Consider the following 21,007-nt stretch of genomic DNA (forward strand, 5'->3'; position numbering starts at 1 on the left):
TTCTGTCCTATGTTCATGTGCTAGTGTTGCAATTTGTTCCTATTTACTTTAAAGCATGACAAATGTGCTATAGAACACTTAGAATACACACATGTATTAGTAAGCAGAGTTGCTTCTTGTTCCAGTTATACATGATTTGCTCTTTAAATTAAACAATACTCGATATAATATATGCATTTCATTGGTTAACATACAAGGATATTAGAAATTATCTACCAAACTATTTCACAGATTGACTGCAGATGAGAAATCTGCAAAAAAAAAAAAAAAAACCTAAAAAACCCAACAAAATAATTCCGGAAACTGTGCGTTGTGTAAGCATATTGGACCTTGTAGTATGCAGAAATCTATATAATACAATCTAGCATAACGTGATATTAAGTGTAGCTATGTAGTGTTTTTCCACTACAAAGTTTCCAAATTAACGCAGCAGTCTGTGCACTATGATCACAATTTGTTTTTGTTAATATGATGCAAAGAGTCTTTGTTTCCTATTTCCCGAATTGCTTTGCACAATTTAAGATAATGCACCAAGGCATGTAAAGTGTTACTCCGACCATCATAACCGCTACAGTGATGTTATGATGCCAGGAGTACCATGGCGCCATTCTCCAGAATTGGGCAAACAGTTTGCCAACAACGGTTTACCCTCCTATCTGGATCCGCGCTTGGTCTCCTTTTCAGAAGAATTATGACATCTGGCTTATGCAGAGCTGCAGAAACCGGATGCTAATCCTGATGCTCATTCATTAACTAAGAGCATCAGCTGACCAGTCTCAGCCACTGAATGGCATTCTGTGCATAGAAATATGCACAGAATTTACATTAGCTAGCCCAGAACTCTTTGTCTGGGCTGGCTGATGACAAACCAGATACAGTGGTTTCTCTGGTAGCAAAGGGGTTAAACTTTGTATGTGCAGCATTTCATAATGAAATGCTGCATAAACAGATTTCAGCAAAAAGGTATTCTATCATTAACCATCTGTTCTACACTTGCATGATTTCTGCAGCCTAAGTTTTTCCATTTTGCCTTAGCGATTCTATTTTTGTTTCCGAACATAACACTAACATTTTGTCTTTTGGAATGAACCTCTTTTGCCATCACAAGATATCATACTGGACATTTACTATATTCTTGTTTTCTTTATGATTGTGTTTAACTGAAAAGAGGAACCGACAGGGGTTGTTGATAGAAGAAGGAGGGGTGCAATGGGCATGTGGTAAAAACGTGTGTATATCTTTATTTATTTTTATATGAAGTAACCCAATTATAGTATACGAAAGATTAGTCCTCAATGGATGACAACCCATGGTCCAGAAAATATAATTGTCTGGAATTAATTTTATATTGCTGATGCGTGCAAATATGGGGGAAAAATAACAGCAAATGTTTAGATGATAAGTTGATTTAGGAAGTGTTTTAAAAATCATGAGATATGACAAGGTCCAGCCTTCCTGGGCGATGCTTGTGGTTTATGTTGTACAATTGTCTGCAATGGACTGCCCCTTACCATCATTTACAAACCTCCCCTCTGATCAAGGGTGTTTTTCTCTCTGTATTAAATACTCAATAAACATTTTATCAGAATCTCTGGTCTTGAAATGTTGTTGCGGTCTGTACAAACTTGTCAACATATCCAACTGTGAACAGCACTACAAGGCTCAGAGTGTTAATAGTGATTATCAGATTATCATTGACATCCACTATTTGCACCAAATCTACTAAAATGAGCTATAGTAGTTATGGTGTTTAAAATGTATCTTTTACAATAATGTATTCTAAAGGAAATTAAAATATGTTTCCTTTAGTGTATTGTTTTGTGTCCTGTTGCAACATCTGTGATATTGCTCTTCTCAAATCAGCATCAATTAAAACATATGTCAATTTCCCAGCACAGAAGTCTATGTATTAAGACATGGATATACATTTATAACTCTGGTTCAATAGATTTCCGTTTCGATGTTGTGAGCTACTAACCACCACACTTTTGAAAGTCCCTTCATGATCCCACTCACTGAGGAATTTCTGAGTGAAAATATTTATTGTAACCAATGCCCTTGTGACAGTGTTGCCACTGTTAAAAAATCAGCTCCTTTGGAAATTCCCAAGAGAATTCATCCCTTCCAAAGTGGCCATAGCATGCAGTGTTTTGGTAGATTGGTCTTTTCAAGTCAAGGTCCCTATATTGATATAAAAAAAGAAGTAAGATTGTAGGACAAGAAACAGTTTTCTTAACTTTAGGCAAGTGCTTTGTACATATTGGTGGGATTATGTTTTCATTACGATTATATGAATACCAATATTTCATTTGAAAGCCAAATAATAAAAGCAGGACTTTCCATTAAAGTCTGTATGTTCATGGAGAAATAATTACTGGAGCATCAGCTCTTGGGTAGTTGTTACAAAGCTCTACTACTGTTCAACCCTACTGTACATTTATGTGGGCCTACGTTACACTGTTTTGAAAGCAAACACACAAAGAATTTTGGAGAAACTGCAGCAACCAAATGCGAATGGGAATATATTGTAGGGAGAGGGTGGGGAAACAGAAGAAGGGAAACCAAATAAAGCAGGGGATGCACTGTGGAGAAGGGACAAATAAAGGATGGCCCACTATGGGAAAGGGAATAAAGTAATGGCTGTGAGGGCTAGGAGAGTCTCAGAGAAAGAGAGAGGAAAATAATTAAGCAATTTAGATTATGTTTGGACAAGCTTTAAAAAAAATCTGTTTTTACAATTCGGATATTATTTAGTAATAGTAAAAGGGATACTATAGGCACAAAAACTATTTTAGCTTAATGAAACATTTTGGCTGTGTAGAACATGTCCCTGAAATCTCACTGCCTAATTCTCTGACATTTAGGAGTTAAATCATAGTTACATAGGTGAAAAAAGAAATGTGTCCCTTAAGTTCAGACTTTCTCACATCTACTTTGCTGTTGATCCAAAAGAAGGACAAAAAAAAAAAAACCCAAAAAAACAGAAGCACTTCCAATTTTGCAACAAACTAAGAAAGAATGTATTATCTATGGCCATGTTAATTGACTACTACAGCCTTCAGAAGCCTCTTGTGTATGATTAAAGTTCCATGAACAAAGCAGGAGATACAAATTTATAAAGTAAACACACTGTGCTGTAAAAATAATTCATGAAGGCTGTATGATTCTCAGCCAGGAAAGCTGTGGCTAAGGTGGCATAAGCAAAATGAATCAACTCCTAAATAGCAGATGATTGATCAGTGAGACTACAGGAGCCTGATTTATACAGCAAACTGCTTTGTTACGCTAAAGTTGTTTTGGTACATCCATTTTCAATTTTACAAGTAAGTGTTTATAAATGTAACTGTATATCATCTCTGCAGACTATTATAGCAACTAGGGATATACCTTTAAAAAAGTAAAAGCGATTACATACAATGTACTATGGAATGTACCTAATTACTTATCAAAATTACCTCACAATGACTCCAGGTCGTAGATCAAAATTGTGATTCACAATATCTAGTAATTCCTTTTCAGTTTTTTCAGATGTTCCATACGTAAAAAGGGAAACGGACAATGGAGCTGCCACTCCGATAGCATAAGATACCTTGCAAAACAAGTCATATATACCTTCATGAATTTCATATAAAAATTTTTACACAGTTAACATTCTTCATGTCATTTTTTTTGGTACACTATCTAGCCCGAGCACTTACAATTCATTCTAAAGTGAAATGTGTAGATTTTTGCCTAACTGTGACATAAGAATAAAGTTAGGTTCCGAAAATATGCTTAAAGGAAAACTCTGGGAACGAACACATGTTCCATTGTTATTATCGATTTTAAGACCCTCCACTAGATTTGCTGCAGCCCCACTCTGCTCAGTAGGAGATCATGACTAGCGAGGATAACTACGGATGATCTCCCAGTCAGTCCATTGTGTCTCAGAGAATAACACATTCTGCAAGCACATCTGTCATCACAATCTGTAAGCAATGCTTTGAATTGAGAAGCATAGAATCTTTATCAAATCTATTTGAGGGAGTGAGTGAGTGAGTGAGTGAGTGAGGCAAAAGTTATAGCCTCATGTTGAATGCTTTCAAAAGCATAACTGGATTGCTGCCTTGACTACCCCCACTCACCAACAGGCAGTCACAAAGAACAGTGACTGGCTGTGGGCAGGTCTCAAGTCAGCAACTCAGCTCGCACTGAACTCTCATTGGCTGAGAACATGCCTAGAGTACATCTAATAAGAAATGTTTTTTGTGAAAAGAGGAGGCGTGGCTAAAGGGGTGGGCTTACACTGCAGAAAGCTGCAATATTTTTTTAAAGCAAAATTATAGTCTGTTAGTTGGCGTTTACTGAGAAAAATAGTATGTGCTATTTTTCTCATTGGGCATCCATTGATAGGATGCCTACCATCTCAAAAACAACTAAAGTGTTACTTTAAGCCAAAATAGCTGTTTTGGAAAAAGTATCCAACTCATTTTAGCTTAGCTATTTAGCCAAAATTTATGAATTTACTTTTCAATACACAAAACTGTTAAATTTATTTAGCAGTACTGTTTAAAGCTATCAGGAACATCTACAAATCCAATAATTGTCAGTAATAAACCAGTGAATTTTAAGTCAGCTCTGTTTTTAACTCGCTATTTTCGCATAGAATGACACTGATTGATTCCTCGTAATTCACCATGCTTGTTCCCTTGCAATAGGTTGCAATGTAGTACCTGCCTTATTTACATTGAAGCAGCATCCGAAATGTTTTAAAAAGTAGTTACAGGAACTACCCTCTCAGATTTCACCTTTACACAGGGCCGTCTTTAATATTGATTGGACCCTGGACATCATTTGCTTGGGCCCCCTGCCCCCCATCCCACTGGCATGGCATTTGAATGCAAGCATGTATTTATGCATATGCAGGGGTGTGTTTATATATAATTTTGGTGTTTTTAACACAGGGGTGTGTTTATATATAATTTTGTTTTTTTTTAACACAGAGGTGTGTTTGTATGTAGTGTTAATGTTTCAATGCAGGAGTGTGTTTGAATACTGAGATGTATGCACATATACACATTGTAGCGGATGACCCTGGGCTGTCCTACAAATTTCATGTGAATAACTGTATTCGTGTACATTGCCAGTTTCTATGTGTTTTAAAAGAAGTGTATTCCTCTGATTGTTCGGTAGAATCATTCAAATAAAGTAAGGGAATGAAACTACCAAACAACCAGACCTCCCTTGTGTGAAGTGTGCCTTCAATTACCCGTGGCAACAATGTTGCAAGCGGGTAATTAACGAGCTATGCGGTAGGTCCTTTGTCTCGGGGTGGCCGCCATTCGGGAAACAAACACGTGGTGGCGGCCATTTTACAATCTACCGAACAGCGGTGTTTTACAATCGAGGGTCTGGAACCCAAATCGGACACTCGACTAGGCGAACACCGCTGAGACCTTCACCAGCCCGGTCCGTACGGTTCCAAACTACCAAATGGCCCCTCGTTCGGTGGACAGGAACAACCGAACGAGGGGATTCCTGTGAACCCTACCTAATCGCTGTACCTTTAGCCATTCGTGTAAAGTGTTCCCTTATACGGTGACCGACCGCAGGGCCCCATCGCATGGAACCCAATTCGGCTGTTACATCCAGCGCGGTCGGACTTTTTATTACCTCCATAAAAGTCCCGAACCCCTGGTCTGATCTGGGTGATTTTTAGATATGTTACTCACCCAGATCAGGGCTATCAGGGGATGTCCCATTTAAAGGGGTACCCCTAGGTTTAGGGGTACATCTAGGAACTGGAGGAATCTGAGTACAGTGTAAAGGGGATTATGATGTAAGCTGAGGGGAGGAAATGTGTGGGAGGTTATTAATCCCAGATTGGATACTGTACTAATTGTTGAAAACTCATCCCTTGCATGGGAGCATGCTTTATAAGGCACTGTGGAATAAAGATTGTCAGTTCTGCTCCTGAAACTGTGTGTCGTCCAGTTATTGGAATTGCGGCTGGGATATTGCTGTATTACTTTACCTGCTGGAAACCTTGCTTGTGGATTTACAGTTGCCTTGTTCCTGAGTCTCCCTTGGATTATAAGCGGAGATAACCTGGAGAATATTGTACCTCCGCTACACACATACACTGCCACACACACTGATACACATGCAGATATACAGACACACAACCTGAAACACACATGCAGATACACAGACATACAGATACAAACAATAACACACACTGACACATATAGATACACAGATACACACACTGACACACATACATACATATACACAAACTAACACATGCAGATACACACTGACTACATATAGATACACAAAGTGAGAACATACAGAAACACACTGACACACATACAGATGCAAGCAATGATACACAGATACACACACTGACACATGCAAATACACAGATACACACTGACCACTTTAAGATACACACAATGAGAACGTACAGATACACACACTGACACACATGCCGAAACAAAGATACACACATTGACACACATGCCGAAACAAAGATACACACACTGACTACATATAGATACATTGATACACACAATGAGAACATACAGGTACACATACTGACACACATACAGATACACAGACACACATATACTATCACTGACACACATGCAGATACACAAACAGATACAAAACAATGGCACACAGATACACATAATGAACGCATATAGATACACACATATATACAATGCATACAGATACACACACACACGCAGATACAAAGATACATACACTGACTACATATAGATTCACACAAATACACTACCTGACACACATGCATACACACATACACACAACAAGAACATATAGATACAAACAGACTACATATAGATACACTGACACACACGCTGACGCACACAGATACACAACCTGACACACATGCAGATACACAGATACAAACACTGACATACATGCAGATACAAAGGTACACACACTGACTACATATAGATACACCGATACACACACTGACACACATACAGACACACAGATACACAACCTGACACACATGCAGATATACAGATACAAACACTGACACATACAGACACACACACTGACTATATACAGATACACACACATATATACACACTGACACATAAACACAAACAGACAACATACAGATACAGACACATACTGACAGACGTGCTGACACAGAGACACACACAGACAGCCATACTGAAACACACATAAACACAGACAGACATACTGAAACACACATACACACAGATACTGACAAACATACAGACATACTGACACACTGACAGACATACTGGCACACATACGGACAGACATACTGAAACACACATACACAAAGATACTGACAAACATACAGACATACTGACACACTGACAGACATACGGGCACACATACACACAGACGGACAGACATACTGAAACACACATACACACAGACACTGACAGACATACATACACACATACAGACAGACATTTTGACACACACAGACAGCCATACTGAAATACACACATACATACTGAACCAAACAGACACTGACAGACTCACACCCACACACACAGACATACTGACAGACATACTGGCACACTTACACACAGACAGACATACTGGCACACAGACACACAGACACACAGACATACTGAAACACACATACACACAGACAATGACAGACATACACACATACAGACATTTTGACACACCCAGACAGCCATACTGAAACACACATACACACATACATACTGAACCACACAGACACTGACAGACTCACACACACACACACACACACACAGACATACTGACACACAGACAGACATACTGACACACTTACACACAGACAAACATATTGAAACACACATACACACAGACACACATACACACATATTGACACACACAGACACACAGACATACTGAACCACACAGACACTGACAGACACACACACACACAGACATACTGACACACTGACAGACATACTGGCACACATACACACAGACAGACAGAGATACTGAAACACACATACACTAACAGACATACACACATAGACATATCGACACACACAGACATACTGAACCACACAGACACTGACAGACACACACACACAGACACACAGACATACTGACACACTGACAGACATACTGGCACACATACACACAGACAGACAGAGATACTGAAATACACATACACTGACAGACATACACACATACACACACACACACACACACACTGACAGATATACTGGCACACATACACACAGACAGACATACATACTAAAACACACATGCATATCACTGACAGACATACACACATACAGACATATTAACACACACATACACTCAGACTCTCATGCAAAATTTGATAACCACCCTCCAGTTTCTTACCTTTTCCTGGAGGGTGGCTTCCCTGGGGTCCAGTGGGCTCGCTGGGGTGGCTGGGAGTTAAGTTCTTGCTCTCTCCCAGCCTGGCCCCCTCCGGAACAGCTGGTCCTCCTTCCTCTCGGCTCCTGTTTCTGTGGGAGGAAGTGACGCGTGGCTGTCACTTCCTCCTAGCCGGCTGCTGAAAAGCAAGGGCCCGGCCGCGCTGTGAAAGCGCCTGAGTGCATGGGCCCCGTTTGCCCTGCGTTTAACGACGGTCCTTCCTTTAGATATATTTTTACTTTGTTTCTCACAAAAGTACTTTGGTTTATTCACATCTATGAGTTTTATTTCAGTTGCTCATTCTCTATTCTATAATGATTTAAAGGGACACTATAGTCACCAGAACAACTACTTAATGTAGTTGTTCTGGTGAGTACAAGGCAGTGTTTACATTGCCCCTAGGGACACCTCCAAGTGGCCACTCCTTAGATGGCCACTGGAGGTGCTTCCTGGCTCAGTGCTGCTCTGCATGGAGACGCTGAATTTTCCTCATAGAGATGCATTTCTATGAGGAGATGCTGACTGGCCAAAACAGTGTTTGGCCCTCCCCCTTGTCAATTTTAGCCATGGGAAAGCATTGGACTGGCTAAAAATCGGCAATTCTGATAATGTCACCAAGGGGATGGGGCAAGTGCCAGCAGACCCACACGGCGCTGTAAATAAGGTGAGTTTTTCATACTTGTAAAGGAGGTAAGGGGAGGAGGGGGGAGGAACTACCTAAATGGAGGGTTTTTGCGCTATAGGGTCAGGAATACAAGTTTGTGTTCCTGACCCTATAGTGTTCCTTTAATTGGAAGGTGAGTTTATTCTGGTAGCAGAACTATTTATGGTACAAAAGGAACATTGCAAGCACCATAACCACTACAACTCACTTTAGTGATTATGGTGTCAGAAGTGCGATGGAGCCCCCCACAGCCAGGCTTAGCTCAGTAGAGCTAAGCGAATTTCCTGTTTAGTGACTTCCAGTATTCCTAAATTAGTAGTGGAGGCTAGGACCATCAGCTAAAGTACACCAGGCAAGAAATCAAAAGCGAGCTGTAGTGGTTATGGAAGACAATTTACAACTTATACTTGGAGGGAAAAATATTTCTTTACATTTTTTTTAATGTGTTAAAGAGGATTAATATGATTAAAGTGATGATCTAAAACCACAACTTACCTGAACTAGGACACGATGACAAAGCTTGGCGTGCACTAATGATTTTGCAACCCAACGTGCAGCATAAGCAGCTGATCGATCCACCTTAGTGTAGTCTTTTCCTGAAAATGCACCTCCCCCATGGGCACCCCATCCACCATAAGTGTCCACAATAATTTTTCGCCCAGTGACACCAGCATCACCCTGTCATACAGAGAGAAAAATCTTTTTTAAACTCAATTTTTTCTTAAAATGCAGTATAACTCAATAAAACATAAATAGCACACTCTAATATTAAAAATAAATATATTTATTTTTTACGTTCTAGTGTTCCTTTTGTTGCTTACATGACTGAGCTCCTCATGTCATGCAAAAATTTGAATAAATAACATCATAAAACTTACCTGTAATCCAGCGCTGGGCCAGTCTCTTCTCTGCGTTGCTTCTCCTCCGGTGAAGTCATCACTTATGATGACTTTTAACAAAATCCATTGCTTCTCATAGCGCTTTGGGAACATAACTGCTGGACTTCACCAATTTGACGCTTCTCATAGATTAGCACCGAATCTGATTGAATCATCTTGTGTGTGATGACGAAGGTGAAGACCTTTCGAAACTCAAAGGTCTTCAATGAGGATGAGGATGTCAGTCTTGAACTTATCTAGTAGTTTAGGCAAATGTAAACATTGCCAGACAAAATGGAACAGGACCAAAATGAACTTCAATAAGTTGAAAGTGTTTTGCTGTTGAGAGTGTCCTTTTCAATACAGCTAACTACTTTGTTATAGAATTAAATCTTGGCATTTCTATATGTCTGATGTTTCATCCGTAGTATATAAATATTGATCCCATTCATTATGATGAAACAATTATGATGCTTAGGCTGTCCTTGTAATGGAACACTTACCCATAGTAATAGTTAAAGCATTTTTAGAATAATTTGACATCTTACGTGGGGTCGACCTCCACTACTCCAGCCAGAGAACTGGAAGCTCCCGCTCAGGTGCCTCTGTTACCTCTGCTGAGCTAATGCCTCTCTGGCTGAGGTTGTGGAGGTGGACAACGTTTCCCAGCAGACCCCAGGTAAGAAGTCAAACCTTTCAAAAGCATGTACTACTTGCACCATAACCACTACAGCATTATGTAGTGGTTGTTGTGCTTGGAGTATTCCTTTAAATATGTGTATACAAAGTAAACATAAAAATCGCCATTAGTAACCACTGAACTTTTAACATACTGGATATACAACCATGGATTCCAATAAGGCCACTAATTTTTGGATTAGTTTTTACTGATTACCTTACTGCAGAAAATATTGTTGTCTTAAAGTTGTTTCTCTTCCATGCCCACAATGTTATATTCTTTCCCTTCCCTATGCCATCCCAGTGTCCACTCTCCCTCATTACAATATTTCTTGAATTGGTACGTAATCCAAATATTGTTTACCAAAAGTCAAGGTTTGGAAATGCACGGGCCGCTGGTAAAGCTTTTTCTGTGCGTTGTGAACTTCTCTACGATAATGTTGAATGACTGCCTGTGCTATAGCAGAAACCATCTCTTGCCAGAACTGCATTAAAAAAGGCCCATGCAGAAAGAAGGCTGTGTTCACAAATATTAGTAGCTATCAAGTGGCAAACAGTAAAATTTTGGCAGAGGGGAGAATACTAGAATTATATCTAAAGAGCATGTTAGAAATGCTAACATGTATGTTAATGTCTTAGATTTAGGGGCCCAAATTTACAATTGTAATATAGAAATAAAAATTTAAATCCCTCACAGCGAACGCCTCGGTGCCCATAGCTGAGATCATCAGTAATACTGATCTCATCAGCCAATCCAATGCTTTTCCAAAGCAAAGCATTAGGAACCCACTCCGCATGCCCAGCAATCTCCACATTTTCTTATACAAATGCACTATACTAATGCATATCTATGGTGAGTGTTCAGCTTCTGCATATTGGGCATGAGGACTGGAAGGACAAAACACAACAGACTGCAAGGATATGCTCTTTTCACCATAACCACTAAATTAATTAAACTGTAGTCGTTCTGGTGCTTAGAGTGTCCCTTTAAAGGTGTAGCACACAATTATACCCCTAAATCAATCCAGTGAGTAAAACAATGCCCACTCTCAGCAATGAAAATGTTTCTTATACTAACAGCACTGCAAACAGTTATTTGCAACAAATAGAAATACAATTTAAAAAATGTGGTGATAGAAATGAAATAAAAAAATAAAACATACCTGTGGTCCTCCAATAACAAATCGGCCACTGGGTTGCAAGTGGTAAATGGTTTTCTCATCCAAATATTTAGATGGCACTACAGCCTTTATGACTTTATCCTTTAATGCCTCGCGCATGTCGGGCAGAGAGATAGTCTCATCATGCTGCACAGATATAACAATGGTGTGCACACGTACGGGGATCACTGCTCCATTCCTTTGGATGTACTTCACAGTTACCTGTGTTAGAAGTAGAAGTGTTAGCATTTTCTTCTAACATACCATATACCATTTATTGAAAGCCATCATTTTCACATTTGATAATATAATTAATATTTCAATCAACAACATTTTTTTTTTTTTTTTTTTTTCTAACAAGATTGCTTTTGCGGGCAGGTGGGGGGATGACGTAGGACGTGGCACGTGGCACGCCGCGTCTCGCGGGTTTTTTTTTCCTTGGCCGGAAGATGGGAGGTGGGAGACACCGAGCAGAGCCGGACGTTGTGAGGGAAGACGCCTGACTTGCTTTTTTTGCTGCGGTTGGAGGTACGGGGCGATGCAGTGTTGCTGAGCGGATGCTGAGTGGAGAGAGAGGACAGAGGACGGATCCCAAGCGCCTACTTTTCTAGGTGGAAAACCGGTCTCTGTTCGTCCGGTACTGCAAAGGGGGAGTGACGGGCGTGATGGGAGTGAGAAGAGTGACCCCTCAGGACGCTTAACCGAAGAAGTGGATAAGTGGATAAGTATACCGGCTGGTTTACTATAGATATATGACATATGTTACATGTATACATGTATACTAGATCTACGTATTAGTTAACAGAGCTTAGATACTACTTAGTCACTCAGTACCTAAGTGTACATTAAGGTCCATATATAGGTTTTATACCCTATTATATGTAGTACTATTTACTATTATCGCACTATTATCGCAGTAATTGCTACCCCTATCTCCCTTTAATCATTTATTAATCATTTATTAAGAATTATTAAGAACTACTAAGACTCAAAGGAAACTTCACTGAAAAAAAAATATAGGAACACAAAAAAATATTTATATATTAATGATAAAAAAAAAAAAAATATATATATATAAATAAAAAGAAAAAAGGGAAAAGAGATATATAAAAAAACAAAGAAATAGAACGCTAATAGAAAGAGAAAGTGAAAAAGAAGGGAAAGATAGGAGGAGGAAATGGCCTCAAAAAAAACCCCAGAAGGCAAACAGAATGTTAAAAAAACTGCTAAAAAACAAGAACCAGCCACAGAAAGGAGGACTTCAGGTTTTTTTTCTCCCCAATTAAATAAGGGGAGTAGTACTAAATCTATACAAGAAGAATCAATACCTATATTGGACTCTAAAGAGACTGAGATAGACAAAACCTTGTCAGATAGCTCTTGGGAAGAAAATGTATCTATTACTGCCGGTTACTTATCCAAATGCTTGGAGATACAATTTGAGAAAATAAAAGAAGAAATAAACCTGCAATCTAGAGAAATAAAAAATGAGATCATAAATATAGGAAGAAGAGTGGTAATGCTAGAAGAGAAGACGGACCAAATAAAGATACAACAAAAAAACAATACGGATAATATAAATAAACTGGATGAAAACCTAGAGAGCCTGAAAAAGAAGATTGTGGATTTAGAAGATAGATCCAGAAGACAAAACCTCCGAATTAGGGGGGTCCCGGAGACTGTTGCAAAGGCAAATTTAGAAAAGTATTGTGTAGAGTTTTTTCTGTTTCTGGGGGTTAATTCAGATAATGGCACAAGCGGCATTGAAAGATGTCATAGACTACGTAAACCTGATAATATACCAGAACAAGCCCCGAGAGACATAATTATTTGCCTACAATCATTCCGTTTTAAGATACAAATTATGAAGGCAATGACAACAAAAGACCTGAAGGGGTCAATCTTCCATCAAATTAAGATTTTTCAGGATCTCTCATACCAGACCAGACTTCAAAGGAAACTTTTTATTAACCAGACAGAGGTCCTTAGAAAAAATGCAATTAAATATGCCTGGGGATTCCCGACACGCATAAATTTAACATATAATAACCAAAGACTGACTTTTGATAAACCGCAGAAATTAGAACAATGGCTACTAGAAGGGAATTTAACATAAGACATGGCATGAGATAATTTTTTTTTTTTTTTTTTTCTCGCACATATAAGACACTAAATAAAAAAATAAATTAGGATTAAAGCTACACTAGAGACCACAGAAATGTAATGGGTGGTTCCACATTATTAATTTAAATCTCTCCTGAAAACTAAGAAAATGGGGGAAAGAAGGGATAAAGAGAAGAAAAGAGAAGGGAATAGAGGGAGAAAAAAAATAGGGGAGGAAAAAGAGATGGAAAGGGGTGTTTATAATAACCACAATAATAATAAGAAAATACACGATATAGTAAGAGGTAATTTGATAGAAAGATCATGATATAAAATAGAAGTAAAATCCTGGATTTAAAGACATATTAAAATAGAAAATACACTAAATACACTAAAAACAATTTTTTTTGGGTTTAACTAAAAGGCTATTTAGATCAAATAAAGGAAGAAAGAAAGAGAAAGGAAGAAAAACTGGGTGTCACTTTATAGAAATATTTTGATACAAAACAAACGAATCTACACTAAGATTGAATGTAGGTGCTATTTGGGTAAAATATGAAACAAATAAAAAATAAAGAAAAAATAATTTTTTTTTTTTTTTTTTTTTTTTTCCCCCTTCTGGTATTATTTTATCCACTACACCCGTCCGGCCAAGGAGAAACTCTAGCTCGCAGATCTCGACATTTTTTCTGCGAGCATAGAGAATGGGGATTTTTGCGACGTCACTGATTAGAGAATCGGTGCCGTTTTGGGACTGTTGTTTTCTCTCCCTGTGTTTTTGGCAGGACTTCCCCCTGAAGGCTACGGGAGGCCTAGGTAGGGAGGAACACAAGGGAGGAAATAGATACATTGCTTTCTGCCTAGTAAAAGGCAGACATTGTACGTTTTATGTTGTGTTTTATATGTTTGTTAGTACAGATGGTGAATTTACCAGTCCTCGAAGGAAAAGAAATAGGATATATAAAATAAAATGAGACTAGCGACGATTAATGCACAGGGGATAAACTCACAGTTTAAAAGATATACAATCCTTGAGTTTCTCAAAAAAGAACAAATCCAGATTGCAGCCCTACAGGAAACCCACTGGAGAACACAAGATAAAAATAATCTTAAATCTAAATTTTTTCCTACTATAATCAGTGCTTCTATGAGTCAAAAAAAGAAAAGAGGGGTAGCCTTTATATTTTCAAGGAATATATCATTAAAAATTATACACCAAGAAATTGATTTGGAAGGTAGATACATTATATTAGTAGCAGAAATTAACAATCAAAAATATACGTTAGTGAACATATACGCACCAAATCAATCACAAATTGCTTTTATTAAAAAAGTGCTGAATAAAATGGAACGCGTGAAAATGGGTCGAGTTATTGTTATGGGAGATTTTAACTGTGTACCCGATATTGAGATGGACCGGAGCTCTAAAACAAAAACTAGTAACTATGGAAATATGAAGATGACTGCTAAAACATTTTCTGAATTAATTAAACAAGCACAACTCTTAGATTATTGGAGGATATTTCATACGAAGGAGAAGGATTTTTCCTGTTTCTCAAAAGCTTTCTGCTCATACTCTAGAATTGATCTCTTTTTGGGAGACAGAAACTTAGCGAGCCAAATCAAAAAGGTTTTTATAACAGCTACTACATGGTCAGACCATAATCCGGTCATCCTAGATATAAAAGAACAATATCAAAGAACAAGAGCTGACTGGAAAATGAAAGACTGGTTACTTAAAAATGAAGATAACCTTAAACAAATTAAAGACACAACAGATTATTTTTTCAAAGAAAACAGAAATAAAGATGTCTCTCCAGCAATGACTTGGTGTGCTTACAAATCAGTAATAAGGGGCCTTTTTATAAGCTTAACAGCAAGAGATAATAAACTAAATAAAAAAAAGGCAAATTTAGCTGAATTGTACATAAAACTAGATAATTTACTTGAACAAAATAAAAAGAAACCATCTCGGAGTATTACTAACGAAATTATAGACATTGAAAAATTAATTAATGAACATCTTATGACAAAGGCAAAGAATGCGTTACATTACTTAAAACAAAAATGGTACTACACCGGAAACAGAGCAGAAAAACTAATGACGAACAGAATAAAAAAAGAAAAATCGAAAAGAATCATCACCAAAATTATTGATAATGGAGAGACTATCTTGAGACCTGAAAAAATAGCAGAAGCCTTCAAAAATTACTACCAAGATCTATACAATACTAAAGACCCTATCAAAACGGAGAACATTAGCGCATTTCTTGAGAACATAAAGAGTCCAAAAATCTCACAAACACAACTGCAGGAGCTTAATAAAACTTTTCAAGAAGAAGAACTGATCTTCTGTATCAACAAATTAAAAAAGAATAAATCACCTGGTCCAGATGGATTTGATAACCTTTTCTACAAACTGTTAGGAAATAATATTAAAACGGATTTAAGCGAAGTTTACAATTCCTTTGTTACACCTAATAGCATACCGGCAGAACTGTTACAAGCAAATATAGTGCCTATCCTTAAACAAGAAAAGGATGCAGAGAAGATAAAGAATTATCGTCCAATCTCATTGTTGAATACCGACATCAAAATATATTCTGCTATGATAGCAGAACGTTTAAAAAAAATCATATCAGAAATAATAAACAGAGACCAAGTCGGGTTTGTCCCAGGGAGGTCCTCAACCCATAATATCAGAAGATTGATTGACATATTGGATTCCGCTTGGACCACCGGAACTCCCATGTTGACCCTGTCCTTAGATGCTGAGAAAGCATTTGACAGGGTCAACTGGGAGTTCATGAGACAAACACTTCAGCGATTCGGATTGGAGGGAAGACTTCTTGAGAACATTTGCGCCCTATACACTGGTCCAACAGCAAGAATAAAGGGGAACGGCTTTAGCTCAGAGTGGTTTCCATTATCTAACGGAACACGACAGGGATGTCCGCTATCCCCTTTACTCTATATAATCTCATTAGAACCTTTGGCATCTGCCATCAGACAAGAAGAAAACATCTCGGGTTTTGACCATAAGAAAGAAAATATAAAAATAAACCTCTATGCAGATGATGTGATTATAACTTTAGAAAATCCGTTACAATCAATAACACAGCTCATGACAATTATAGAAAAGTTTTCGCAGGTCTCTGGTTACAGATTAAATACAGATAAATCAACCATTTTGGCGAGTAATGTAAATATGGAAGAAAAAAAAGAGATAAAAAAGAAGTTCGATTTTACCTGGATTGAAAAATCGTTTAATTATCTGGGAATTAATATTTGTACAGATCCAAGCAAAATTGTTGAGATTAACTTCCTCCCACTACTCCTAAAAATGAACAAGCTACTAAAAGATTGGAAAAATCTGGAATTTTCATGGTGGGGCCGTATAAATATAGTTAAATCCTATGTTTTACCAAAGTGGTTATACCTATTCAGAATGCTCCCTTTGAAGGTACCTGACAGCTGGCTATCACTTATTCAACAATCTTTTTCTAAATTTATATGGCAATCAAAGAAACCGAGGCTGGCAAGAAAATTCTTGGCGATTAAACAAGCAAATGGAGGAGTGGGACTTGCGCTGATCCAACAATACTATCAAGCGAGCATTCTCTCTCATTGCATTATTTCACAACATACAGAGACTAAACATGAGAGATGGTATGCAATAGAAAAAAAAATGTCAAATAATAAAGATCTGTCTACCCTTTTTTGGCTGACGCAAAAAAAGAAAGACAACTGCCAACCATGTTCTGAAAGTATAGTGTTACAAAATATTGTAGAAGCTTGGAACAAAATAAGAAAAAATATGGGTCTTAATAACCGTATCATCAATACTTTACCAATTTCAATTTTGGAAAATAATATAGAAGATCTAAATCTAAAAAATTGGGACAAAGTAGGTATTCAAAACATAGAAGATCTAATGATTGGACCAAATCTTAAATCATTTGAACAATTAAATACAGAATTTGCTCTGCCAGGAAAAGAAAAATGTAACTTTATAAGGATCAATAGTTACTTAAGTAAAGCACTAGACAAAGAACATTCAGAAGTTAAATGTAAGTTATGTCAGCTGCTGAAAGCGAATGACACGAAAAATTTATTAAAAAAGTGTAACTCGATACTAAGACTCAAGGAAGAAGATATTATTTTTCCGGCCATTGAGAAATGGGAGAAAGATTTGAAAATAAAGAAAAAACTGGAAAAAAGTGATTGGGAAAAAGCTTGGGTGTCTGTGGCTAAACATATTAAATGCTTAAATTTAGCTGAGTTACACTTTAAGATTATAAATAGACTATACCTGGTCCCAAGTCGCTTGAATAAAATGGATCATAACATATCAGCGACTTGCTGGCGGTGTGATAGTGCGGTGGGAGACATGCTACACATTTGGTGGAGCTGCCCCTTGATAATAGAATTATGGGAAATGTTTATAGACAAAATTCAAGAAATAACCGACTCTAAAATACCTTTGTCTCCAGAATTACTCATATTACACTTAAATCTTAGCCAATATAATATGGACCTTCAATACTTTCTTACGCATGCGTTAATAGCGACAAAGATCTCTATAGCCAGAAGATGGAGAACTAATAATATACCAAACTGGGAAACCATAAAAAATCAGTTAACATTTCAGCTAAAAATGGAAAGCGGCTTAAATGTAAACCTAAAAAAAAAAAAAAAGGTGGAAATAGATAAATGGCTAAATAAGTTGTGTGCATTTTAACCTATAAAAGAAATATATGCTAAGATAATTAGCTAGTTACTCTAATTATTATTATGGGAACATTACTGAGGATCGTAATCACCATCTGTATGTCAGTTGTGTATTGTCTTTATGTTTTTTTTTTCTTTTGTTATTGATAATGCGAAATATTAATGATGACTTAGTACCATAGCCCGAACTATATGAATGGCAACAGAAAATTACCGGCAGGTACTGTCTGAAATAAAAAAAAAAGAAAAAAAAAAAAAAAAAAAAATATTTCAATCAACTGATGCATTCATATAAGTTGCACTTTACTAGTAAGGGCATTAATGGATATAACCATGACAAGGAATTTGCCAATCATATCCAGGAGGCTCTGGACTTCCAATGGTCCGCTATCACAAATCACCTTGCACTGGGCATTAGTGTTTAAACCAGCCACTTCCAGCTGAATTACCTTTCTTTTCTGTAACATTTTCTATCACTAGTACAGGACAAGATAAAACATTTCCAGATATGGTTATAGCAATTAGATAAATTTAGATAACATTGCTATAGTATATATCTTTGGAAAGCATGCTTGTTTTTGTTTTCTTTCCCCCTTTGTGAAATATATGACTTGATTAAAATATTCACTTGCTGGACTTTGAGTCTTTTTTTAAAACCAATGCAGCATAAGCTTAAAGGGACAATATAGGCTCACGGACCACTTAGGCTAATTGGTGTGGTCTGGGTGCAGTGTCCCAGGTCCCTTAACCTTACAAAGGTAATTATGGCAGTTTTTAAGAAACTGCAATAAATGAGTGTGGTGGGTTAACTCCACCTCTGTTGGCTGTCTAGCAGATAGCCACTAGAAGGACTTCCAGGGTATAATTTTTGGCCTGGTGGGCATTAGGTCTCCACTTCCGGCTGACAACATTGTTTTCCTGGCTCTATAGTTTCCCTTTAATAAAATATATATCTAAGAGACCCATGTTTTTCAAATGTTTTGATGCAAAGTGTTAGTAATCCCGGTATTAATTTCAATAGAGAGATTCAAATATTTTATCACGTATATATGAAATTATGACTCAGTATTTGTCACTATAACACGGATTTGAATAATTAATGCAAAAATAGGACAAAGTTGCATGACACAAAATTTTGTGGATTTCTAACATCCTAGCACATCCCACTCATTGTTTTAGTGGTCCCTCTACAAATTGGGAGGGGGGAAGCAGGGTGCACTTTGCTCAGAGTCATGTGGTTGCCCCAAACACGTTTTAGACTTGTTTAAAGTCATGTGTAAGTACATAAATATTTGAAGTAGAGAAACACCTTTATTGAAGCACGAGTGCTTTATAATCGCATAACAAAACATTTTGTCAACTCTGTTTAAAAATTAACTAAACCAAGGAAAACACTTGAATCAAATTCCAGTAATATTGAGAAATGTGGTTGTCAATAAGATAACAACTTCCAAGTAAAACACCAGTAGGGTGAAAATTGCGCAACTTCAAACCTCCCATCTACCGGAAAACACAGAAGAGCTTTAAAAAAAAAAAAAAAAAGTATGTAAACAGTAAATATACTAAAAAATATTTAGGTTAAAAAAACAAACAAAAAAAAATAGTACTTTACTGACCCATCGAATGGACATAAAGTCAAAGCACTGTTTTTTATGCTACATCAAATTCTATGTTTTTTTTTTAACAAATCTAAATTAACTTCTGTCATAAAAATGTGAGATGGTATACAGAGAGGTATGGCACATTGTAATGGACATGTTATCTGGATTTGGCAAATGTCTTTAATAGTTGACCAGCAAATGTTGCTAAAGGAATACTTTAAATACCATAACAACTGATGTGCGCTAATGGTGGTTATGGTGCTAGGAGCATTCCTTTAAGCAAGCACAAAAATGCAAAAAAAAAAAAAAAGAAATATGCATTTATTCACAGTGTTAATAATAATAATGTGTACATCATTAGTGCAGCTTAATAAAACTAGCTGATTTACAGAGTACATCATATGTCGAAGAATTCTGGTTGTTTTTTTGTTTTTTTGTTAATACAGGTCACAAAGTACGAGGAATCAAATATCATTTTCAAAATGTGGCATGCTTGTCTTGTGAATTTAATAGCAATGATAGAAAACAAAATGTAACTGCCAATCTCTATTAAATATTGTATTAAAATTCGTGTTTTTGTGTTTGTTTACATATACACATATAAAGGTTTTTTTTAATGTGTATTTTGTAAACCTGATGTATGCTACTCCTGTGCAAAACCCCAAATTGTGTTTAGTACAATACCCCAAATGAATACATTTGCTACAGTCCTGTGAAGCTACAGTCATGTAAGAGATATTGTTTCAATTTTTTTTTACGGTCAAAATTTTGATACATGGATATGATAGGCCTGTG

The 21,007-nt window shown here is 37.1% G+C and overlaps 1 protein-coding gene across 1 annotated transcript in view; it reads right to left on the reverse strand.

The window, feature by feature from the left end:
• Positions 1–1,713: 1,713 nt before the first annotated feature.
• LOC134575289 (S-adenosylmethionine synthase-like) overlaps positions 1,714–21,007 on the reverse strand; it is a 105,402-nt gene continuing 86,108 nt past the window's right edge. Inside the window, exons 6-9 of the mRNA XM_063434550.1 lie at positions 11,781–11,999; positions 9,557–9,739; positions 3,456–3,589; positions 1,714–2,181 (exon numbers count right to left, since the gene is read on the reverse strand). Of these exons, the coding sequence (XP_063290620.1) occupies positions 2,079–2,181; positions 3,456–3,589; positions 9,557–9,739; positions 11,781–11,999 (639 nt within the window). The 3' untranslated portion in view covers positions 1,714–2,078. The remainder of the gene's footprint in view (positions 2,182–3,455; positions 3,590–9,556; positions 9,740–11,780; positions 12,000–21,007) is intronic.

Source organism: Pelobates fuscus, chromosome 10, assembly GCF_036172605.1.
Source record: "Pelobates fuscus isolate aPelFus1 chromosome 10, aPelFus1.pri, whole genome shotgun sequence".
NCBI classification, from domain to species: Eukaryota; Metazoa; Chordata; class Amphibia; order Anura; family Pelobatidae; genus Pelobates; species Pelobates fuscus.